The following is a 10,557-nucleotide window of genomic DNA, read 5'->3' as shown; positions in this document are numbered from 1 at the left end:
ATCTCCTCCTCCCGCACAATGCGCCGGTCAACTGGATGCCCTGACGGCAACTGCGTCACATCATCGTCGATGAGGGTGGGTTGCTGGTCATCCACCACCAAATCGAACGGAGATGGAGGAGACTCTAGTGTTTGAGCATCTGGACACAGATGCTCCTCTGTTAGGTTCGTGGAATCGTGACGTGGAGAGGCAGGTTGAGGGACAATGAAAGGAGCGGAGAACAGCTCTGGGGAGCAGGGACAGTTTGGGTTATTGTTCTGTAAAGCTTCGGAATTTTGGGAGGAAGGAAGACAAGACTGTTGGGTAATAGGAGGAGAGGAGGCAGAGTCTGACTGGCTGCTGGACAATGTGCTGTAAGCGTTCTCTGACAGCCATTGCAAGACCTGTTCCTGGTTCTCGGGCCTACTAAGGTTTGTACCCTGCAGTTTAGTTAATGTGGCAAGCAACCCTGGCACTGTGGAGTGGCGCAATGCTTGCTGCCCCACAGGAGTAGGCACGGGACGCCCTGTGGCTTCACTGCTACCTTGCTCCCCAGAACCATTCCCCCGACCTCGCCCACGGCCTCGTCCACGTCCCTTTCCGGGAGCCTTGCGCATTTTGAATTCCTAGTTAGAAATTGGCACTGTATACCAGTAGTAAAAATTGTGGGTGCACGTAACCACAATATATTCTTTGAATTACCAGTCAGAAACTGGCACTATATGGCAGTAGCAAGAAATGAGGGTATTTATAACCCCAATATATTCTTTGAATTCCCAGTCAGACAATGGCACTGTATACCAGTAGTAAAAATTGTGGGTGCACGTAACCACAATATATTCTTTGAATTACCAGTCAGACACTGGCACTATATGGCAGTAGCAAGAAATGAGGGTATTTGTATTCCCAATATATTCTTTGAATTCCCAGTCAGACAATGGCACTGTATACCAGTAGTAAAAATTGTGGGTGCACGTAACCCCAATATATTCTTTGAATTCCCAGTCAGACACTGGCACTATATGGCAGTAGCAAGAAATGAGGGTATTTGTATTCCCAATATATTCTTTGAATTCCCAGTCAGACAATGGCACTGTATACCAGTAGTAAAAATTGTGGGTGCACGTAACCACAATATATTCTTTGAATTACCAGTCAGAAACTGGCACTATATGGCAGTAGCAAGAAATGAGGGTATTTGTATTCCCAATATATTCTTTGAATTCCCAGTCAGACAATGGCACTGTATACCAGTAGTAAAAATTGTGGGTGCACGTAACCACAATATATTCCTTGAATTACCAGTCAGAAACTGGCACTATATGGCAGTAGCAAGAAATGAGGGTATTTGTATTCCCAATATATTCTTTGAATTCCCAGTCAGACAATGGCACTGTATACCAGTAGTAAAAATTGTGGGTGCACGTAAGCACAATATATTCTTTGAATTACCAGTCAGAAACTGGCACTATATGGCAGTAGCAAGAAATGAGGGTATTTATAACCCCAATATATTCTTTGAATTCCCAGTCAGACAATGGCACTGTATACCAGTAGTAAAAATTGTGGGTGCACGTAACCACAATATATTCTTTGAATTACCAGTCAGAAACTGGCACTATATGGCAGTAGCAAGAAATGAGGGTATTTATAACCCCAATATATTCTTTGAATTCCCAGTCAGACAATGGCACTGTATACCAGTAGTAAAAATTGTGGGTGCACGTAACCCCAATATATTCTTTGAATTCCCAGTCAGACACTGGCACTATATGGCAGTAGCAAGAAATGAGGGTATTTGTATTCCCAATATATTCTTTGAATTCCCAGTCAGACAATGGCACTGTATACCAGTAGTAAAAATTGTGGGTGCACGTAACCACAATATATTCTTTGAATTACCAGTCAGAAACTGGCACTATATGGCAGTAGCAAGAAATGAGGGTATTTGTATTCCCAATATATTCTTTGAATTCCCAGTCAGACAATGGCACTGTATACCAGTAGTAAAAATTGTGGGTGCACGTAACCACAATATATTCTTTGAATTACCAGTCAGAAACTGGCACTATATGGCAGTAGCAAGAAATGAGGGTATTTGTATTCCCAATATATTCTTTGAATTCCCAGTCAGACAATGGCACTGTATACCAGTAGTAAAAATTGTGGGTGCACGTAACCACAATATATTCTTTGAATTACCAGTCAGAAACTGGCACTATATGGCAGTAGCAAGAAATGAGGGTATTTATAACCCCAATATATTCTTTGAATTCCCAGTCAGACAATGGCACTGTATACCAGTAGTAAAAATTGTGGGTGCACGTAACCCCAATATATTCTTTGAATTCCCAGTCAGACAATGGCACTATATACCAGTAGCAAGAAATGAGGGTATTTGTATTCCCAATATATTCTTTGAATTCCCAGTCAGACAATGGCACTGTATACCAGTAGTAAAAATTGTGGGTGCACGTAACCACAATATATTCTTTGAATTACCAGTCAGAAACTGGCACTATATGGCAGTAGCAAGAAATGAGGGTATTTGTATTCCCAATATATTCTTTGAATTCCCAGTCAGACAATGGCACTGTATACCAGTAGTAAAAATTGTGGGTGCACGTAACCACAATATATTCTTTGAATTACCAGTCAGAAACTGGCACTATATGGCAGTAGCAAGAAATGAGGGTATTTATAACCCCAATATATTCTTTGAATTCCCAGTCAGACAATGGCACTGTATACCAGTAGTAAAAATTGTGGGTGCACGTAACCACAATATATTCTTTGAATTACCAGTCAGAAACTGGCACTATATGGCAGTAGCAAGAAATGAGGGTATTTGTATTCCCAATATATTCTTTGAATTCCCAGTCAGACAATGGCACTGTATACCAGTAGTAAAAATTGTGGGTGCACGTAACCACAATATATTCTTTGAATTACCAGTCAGAAACTGGCACTATATGGCAGTAGCAAGAAATGAGGGTATTTATAACCCCAATATATTCTTTGAATTCCCAGTCAGACAATGGCACTGTATACCAGTAGTAAAAATTGTGGGTGCACGTAACCCCAATATATTCTTTGAATTCCCAGTCAGACAATGGCACTATATACCAGTAGCAAGAAATGAGGGTATTTGTATTCCCAATATATTCTTTGAATTCCCAGTCAGACAATGGCACTGTATACCAGTAGTAAAAATTGTGGGTGCACGTAACCACAATATATTCTTTGAATTACCAGTCAGAAACTGGCACTATATGGCAGTAGCAAGAAATGAGGGTATTTGTATTCCCAATATATTCTTTGAATTCCCAGTCAGACAATGGCACTGTATACCAGTAGTAAAAATTGTGGGTGCACGTAACCACAATATATTCTTTGAATTACCAGTCAGAAACTGGCACTATATGGCAGTAGCAAGAAATGAGGGTATTTATAACCCCAATATATTCTTTGAATTCCCAGTCAGACACTGGCACTATATGGCAGTAGCAAGAAATGAGGGTATTTGTATTCCCAATATATTCTTTGAATTCCCAGTCAGACAATGGCACTGTATACCAGTAGTAAAAATTGTGGGTGCACGTAACCACAATATATTCTTTGAATTACCAGTCAGAAACTGGCACTATATGGCAGTAGCAAGAAATGAGGGTATTTGTATTCCCAATATATTCTTTGAATTCCCAGTCAGACAATGGCACTGTATACCAGTAGTAAAAATTGTGGGTGCACGTAACCACAATATATTCTTTGAATTACCAGTCAGAAACTGGCACTATATGGCAGTAGCAAGAAATGAGGGTATTTATAACCCCAATATATTCTTTGAATTCCCAGTCAGACAATGGCACTGTATACCAGTAGTAAAAATTGTGGGTGCACGTAACCACAATATATTCTTTGAATTCCCAGTCAGACACTGGCACTATATGGCAGTAGCAAGAAATGAGGGTATTTGTATTCCCAATATATTCTTTGAATTCTCAGTCAGACAATGGCACTGTATACCAGTAGTAAAAATTGTGGGTGCACGTAACCCCAATATATTCTTTGAATTCCCAGTCAGACAATGGCACTGTATACCAGTAGTAAAAATTGTGGGTGCACGTAACCACAATATATTCTTTGAATTACCAGTCAGAAACTGGCACTATATGGCAGTAGCAAAAATAGTGGGTGTATATAGCCCCAATTCTATTGCTAGGGGACTTGCAGGGTATTTCTGGGGTGAAGGTGGGGGGGCACACCGTTGGAACGGGTATCGGGGGTATATATCGGGTATACGGGAATACACTGACAGTGTATTCCATTCAGGATCCTGGGAAAGCTGGGTTGCGGCGATTGAGCCCGTCAGTGCCACGTTACACTGACAAGCTTCTCCCTGGAATTTAGCTCTTATAAGAGCTGTTGGTTGTCTTCTCCTTCCTATCCTAGCCTGTCCCTGCCTACCCAGAATCTAAGCCCTAGCTAGCTGGACGGAAACCTCCGTCCTCGGTGAATTGCAAGCTCAGAATGACGCGAACCTGGGCGGCGCTGTTCTTTTAAATTAGAGGTCACATGTTTTCGGCAGCCAATGGGTTTTGCCTACTTTTTTCAACGTCACCGGTGTCGTAGTTCCTGTCCCACCTACCCTGCGCTGTTATTGGAGCAAAAAAGGCGCCAGGGAAGGTGGGAGGGGAATCGAGTAATGGCGCACTTTACCACGCGGTGTTCGATTCGATTCGAACATGCCGAACAGCCTAATATCCGATCGAACATGAGTTCGATAGAACACTGTTCGCTCATCTCTAATTACATTACATATGTTTGGAGAACATGTACAGACTGCTAGAACACACAACTAACTTGCAGTAAATTTAATGTTCTCTTTGTTTATACATAGAAATAAAATAGACACTGTTTGAGCCTATATCAGCAAACTTTAACTAGCTGACCTGATAGCAGGAGATAACAGCTCTGAAAGCTCCTGAGCACTAAGTTGTCCCCCCTTTCCAGAGAGTGAGTCATGTCATCCATTCCATAATGCTAGATATGGAGATACAGGTCAGGTTCCTCAACAATGATGTATAAACAATGGGAAGAACAATCTCACATAGCAGGTAAACAAAGCAGTATTTCTAAAACAATGTATTTAGGAAAACTCTTGAGTTCACAAAAGCTAGCAGTTTACATAGAATCTTTGAGATGGGAATACCCTATAATCTGAATTTCTGCAATTTGGTTAAACTGCTGTAGTGCGATGATCTTATCACAGAAGACAAAACAAATCAATGAAAAGTAATGGAAAAATGTTTTTTCTTGTCTTCTCTGATATCACGCTACAGTAATTTAACCAAGTGCAGAATTTCAAGTTAACTCTGCTACATCTGTAAGAGTTACTCAGGCCTGCATTTCTGAATATTCTGTTACAACCTAAAAACTATAGTTGATGCTATAAACAAAGCTGAAAAGGCAAAGCCAGCTGCTATTGTATGCTGCTATACTAATGTGTGTAAATAAGTCAACCATATCATCCTCTATATCTGTTACTGAAGCTTCCTCTGACTTCAGTCAGCACATCAAGTCATTCTTGTGTAAGTGTCATGCTTATTCAGCTGTCTGAATTTACAGATTAGCGTTTATTGGTATCCTGAAACGATTCTTAGAATCTTAGAATAATTAGAATTATATTACCTACATTTTAAACCAAATGCTTTTGGAGACTGCAATCTATAAAGAGTTACATAGTATTATGATAAGCTCCTGATAAAATTTTTCAGTTGTTAAAGGAGTTGTCCATGATTTTTTTTATGGCCTATCCTTGGGATACAGTGTGATACAGAGTCAGAAGCAGATAGCTCTGTGTCTGTATAGTGGCCCAATGTTGTTACTGCAGCTCAGCTCTCATTGACTTCAATTTGGGCCCCCCACCAATCTGATGTTTACGGCCAATCCTAAGGCCTATTCACAGCCCTTTACCCACATAAGGTCGCAGCCAGTTTTGCCTTAACCCCATTCCACGCCGTGCCATAGTATCACATCGTGCTGAGCATGTAGTTAATGCTCAGTACCATAATAGTATGGCACTGTAATCCAATGAGCACAAAAACTGTGCCTGTGGAATGACCTCCAGCACTCGACTGTATTACACAGTCAAGCCCCGGAACTAGCCACCAGAGTCAGAGGATATCTAGACTCTGGCTGATTAACCCCCTGGATGCCATAATCAATAGCAATCACAGCATCAAAGGGGTCCCAAGGCAAGATCGCCCCTATGCCACCCCTCTCATCCCCTACAATAATATCGTGCAGTACAAGAAATTGCAATGGCAGCCTGGAGGCTGAGCAACTATGTATTACAGTACATTGCGCTGGGGATCTGAGACCGTAGGTTCAAGTCTGCTCGTGGCCAAATAACAGGATTGGGTTTTCACAAATATGTGTAAAATAAAATTTAACCTTTAATACTACAGATTTAAATAAGTGCCGAACATATGGCTACATTACATTGAAATACCTAGAGTCCCTATAAATACCCCATAGATAAGTATGGGTTTAAGAAACCGATGAATATGCACTCCTATACTGGAATTTATGGCATGCATCAACCCCTCTATTAAGTTTATGCTAACTGGTTGTGGGGAAGGTGCACTACAGGTCCCAGCAATTAAGAGCAAATAAATATTCTCCAAGAGATTGCTAATACCCCCACAAATCCTATAAATAGAAGTGGAATATAGCTGGTTAGATTATAAGCTGATTACCGTAACAGATGAAGCATGACCAGTTGAACCCTGGGATATACAGGTCGACCATCTCCCCCAGGATATATAGTGTCCAGCTCCATCTAAAGGAGCCTTCACACGATGTAACGCTGCGCCCATTCTGATCGTAAAAACACATTCAGAATGAGTGCGTCAAAAGCAGCTCCTATTGACTTGAATGGGAGCCGGCATACGTGCGCTCCCCATTGAAATTAATGGGAGGCTTTTTTCCCTATTGCTTTCAATGTGTTACGCGCGTAACACATTGAAAGCATAGGGAAAAAAGCCTCCCATTGATTTCAAGCTTTTTACGCGCTCATTCTGAACATGTTTTTACGATCAGAATGAGCGCAGCGTTACATCGTGTGAAGGCTCCCTAACACTGCTAAATAGTGACCACTCAGGACAGCTAAGGGTAGCAACTAATGGATATAATAAATTCTCAATATGTTTCTCTCACCTACTGAATAACGCAAGATCAGGAGATAGTAAATAACAAGATAAATAAGGAGACTTGCGGTTAAAACCACATTTCCCGGAGCCTTGATGATAGGCTCTGGTACCTGCAAAATACTCATACAACATATAGGGACATACCTTTTTTCTTGAAGCACTTGAAACACCAATGTCTTTTTTTTAAATGCAGAATTACCATTACTATAAGCAGAATCGCTATACATCCGATTATAGAGATTATGATCACTGTATGTGAATGGTGACCAGAATCTAAAGAAATGAATAAAGAAAATACATAAACTGTAGATAAGGCTTTACTAGTAGCAATTTAATAATTTTAATAAAGTGCAATGAAATTAAAGCATATATTGGTACCTGTAGATATAGTATACATGGAGTAATGTTGGTGATAAGTGAAAACTAGGATAAATAATATCATAGCATATACTGGTACCAGCCTTGTGATATGGTAGTTCTCCTGATTCCTGAGAAGGAAATTGAAAAAGTGCCCATCTCTTAGGAATAGGAAATGGATAACTGTACACATATTGTCATGTGTTGAGATGTGGTATTGCTCGTTTTTTACTGCTGAGGGCCCTCATTGCAGAAAAACAGATATTTTTGGCGTGGTTTTGGAAATCACAGTATGTTAATTATATTTAGGGAAACACCGGCGGCTTTCCCATAGATATAATGGTAACAGAAAGTCCAGAGGAAATCTTCATGAACTTTCTGTTCAAAGCACTGCGGGAAGAACCGCGATGCGTTCCTGCCGCGGTTGTTCCAGTAGCGCTTTAGTGCGGCGATTCCAGCCCGTGGGGCCTTAGCCTTAAAGGGTTTTTTTTAGGACTTTAATATTAATGGCCCCTTTTTAGGACAGTCTAACTCCTTGGGTTTTCTTGAATTGGACCTTTTCTAATCTAATATTGATGATCAGGAGTGTAACAAATAACCACACACTACCATGACCAGAATAAGTAGCATGTTCAGAATTTGAAAATCGTAACATTTTAGAAACAAACCAAACAGATTGCAATTGTATTGGGTAAACTGCACACAAAAAGAAGTGGAATTTATGCAAATTCTATCCAAAAATGAGTTGTGGTGTAATGAGGAGGGTGGTTCCAGGAACAAACTTAAAGGGGTTATGCCTTGAACTGTATCCTCTATGCATATTATAGAGTAAAAATACCTGATTGTTGGGGTTGGAATGCTGAGACTTATCCAGAGTACTGGGATTGCTTTCCTTTGCTGTCCATTCAGCCAGACTTGTGGTGGATGGTGGATTTACTTCAATGGGAGCACTAGAGACAGCCAAACTAAAACAATCGGCTATCTCGGGTACTCCTACTGAAGAGAATTGAGGAGTCATCTACCACCAGACAGTCCTAAATCTAACTTGACTAGGGTCAGGCTGAATGTGTAGTGGGGGGGGGAAGGACAGCCGTTCTCACCTCCTGGCATAAAACCCCTTTAAATGCAGTAAATGTTACAATCACATTGTTGATAATTTCTAAACCATTTCTGGTGATATTTTGAGACCATACAGCAGTGCTCATAAGGGCAGTCTAAAAGTTGATGTGCAACATGAATGAATATTGGAAAATTGTTAGCACTTCCACAGTAAAATCCACAGCAAAAACTCACTATTTGATCCTTTTTTAGTTGCGTATTTTCAGCAGAAACACTGCAGATCTTCTGCTGCAGGAAATCTGCAGCATTTGCCTTTCTTTCAGTATAAGTCAGTGTCATGTTATTTTAACAATGCCAAACTGTAAGACACTGACCTGGATTGGTTACGGCTGGGTGCCAAATCCAGGAACGTGGGAGGAAACAGATTGGGCAACTTTCCCTAACAGAACCCCTGACTGAACCTGCCTAACCTCAGAGTAACGTCCTTACAAGGACGCCCCTCACTGGAACCTAAAATAGATTCTCTATAGTAACCCTAACAGTGGGCTGAGATGTAATAAAACAAACCGAGTATTAGTAGTAGTGGCAGATAACGGAGAACAATAGCTGTTAAGCGTAGCCAGGCTGGACCAGTGGTAGGTATTGGTGAGCAATAGAATACTGAAATAAACAAGAAAACTAAACAGGCAAGGAACAGGAAGGGAAAACAAAGCTTAAGTGCTGTAGCAAGTGTACAAGTAAAGTATAGAGAACCTGGAAGTAACAAACTATTTTGAAACTATAGCAGGTGAATGAAGATGGGGAAGCAGAGCTAAATAGGAACAGAGATACAACTCCACCCATCACAGATAGGAATGAATGGCCAGACAGTCTGCCAGTCAAACCAACACCAAGGAGGCAACTTAACCCGTTAGTGTACTAAATACAGCCAGAGGAGTCTCTGACATGCCTCCATCCGGGGCATGCGCCGCATAGCAGGAAGGCCATGGCATCCCCGACTCCTGACACAAACATATTCTAATGCCCATAATGCATAGTAAAGCAGAAGATATTTGCATCACGCTCTCATGCTACTGCCTCCTCTAGAATCACATGCTAGGAAGGTTCTACACATATGAGCATCCTAAGAATCTAATTTTTTATTGCTTTCCTAATCCCAGATATTCAAGATTATCACAGAATCAAAAGAAGAAACAGAGGCATGCCTGCATGGCAGGAGGGCCCTACTACCTGATGGTGTTATAATTGGGACAGTTAAAGGACTGACAGTAGACATATCAGATTCTTGCTTCTGTAAGAAACTGGTGTCGAACGCTAGGTTCGTACAAGAGTTTGGCTTTCCATTCTTCAGGTCCGAGAAACAGAAACCTAATCTGCTTAAAAAACGGCTACCCATGGAAACCCACATAGACTATAATAGGATCCACCCGGTTTCCAGCCGAAAATTGCACATTTTTCAAGCGGATTTGGGGACAGAAACCCCAAACGGAGTTTGAATGCTGGTGTGAATCCAACCTTAGAAAGCTCATCTCAGCTCATGCAGTGTTATAGACAGTGTTATAGGCAGAGATCAGAAAATGCTGCAAAGTAAGAATAGTAAACATGAAAGTGTTAATAGTTTAGTTTTATCAGCCAACTAAGTTAAAGGGGTTGACCATTTTCAGACCAGTATGGTCATGATTAGAGATGAGCGAACACTAAAATGTTCGAGGTTCGAAATTCGATTCGAACAGCCGCTCACTGTTCGAGTGTTCGAATGGGTTTCGAACCCCATTATAGTCTATGGGGAACATAAACTCGTTAAGGGGGAAACCCAAATTCGTGTCTGGAGGGTCACCAAGTCCACTATGACACCCCAGGAAATGATACCAACACCCTGGAATGACACTGGGACAGCAGGGGAAGCATGTCTGGGGGCATAAAAGTCACTTTATTTCATGGAAATCCC

General features: G+C 41.1%; 1 protein-coding gene across 1 annotated transcript in view; it reads right to left on the bottom strand.

Moving 5' to 3' along the window:
- Window positions 1-7,196: 7,196 nt before the first annotated feature.
- LOC142209931 (programmed cell death 1 ligand 1-like) overlaps window positions 7,197-10,557 on the bottom strand; it is a 42,087-nt gene continuing 38,726 nt past the window's right edge. Inside the window, exons 5-6 of the mRNA XM_075278997.1 lie at window positions 7,338-7,466; window positions 7,197-7,303 (exon numbers count right to left, since the gene is read on the bottom strand). Of these exons, the coding sequence (XP_075135098.1) occupies window positions 7,197-7,303; window positions 7,338-7,466 (236 nt within the window). The remainder of the gene's footprint in view (window positions 7,304-7,337; window positions 7,467-10,557) is intronic.

This window comes from Leptodactylus fuscus, chromosome 1, assembly GCF_031893055.1.
Source record: "Leptodactylus fuscus isolate aLepFus1 chromosome 1, aLepFus1.hap2, whole genome shotgun sequence".
NCBI lineage: Eukaryota > Metazoa > Chordata > Amphibia > Anura > Leptodactylidae > Leptodactylus > Leptodactylus fuscus.
Note: the sequence above shows the minus strand (reverse complement) of the source record. Positions and strands in the feature narration are given on the sequence as shown.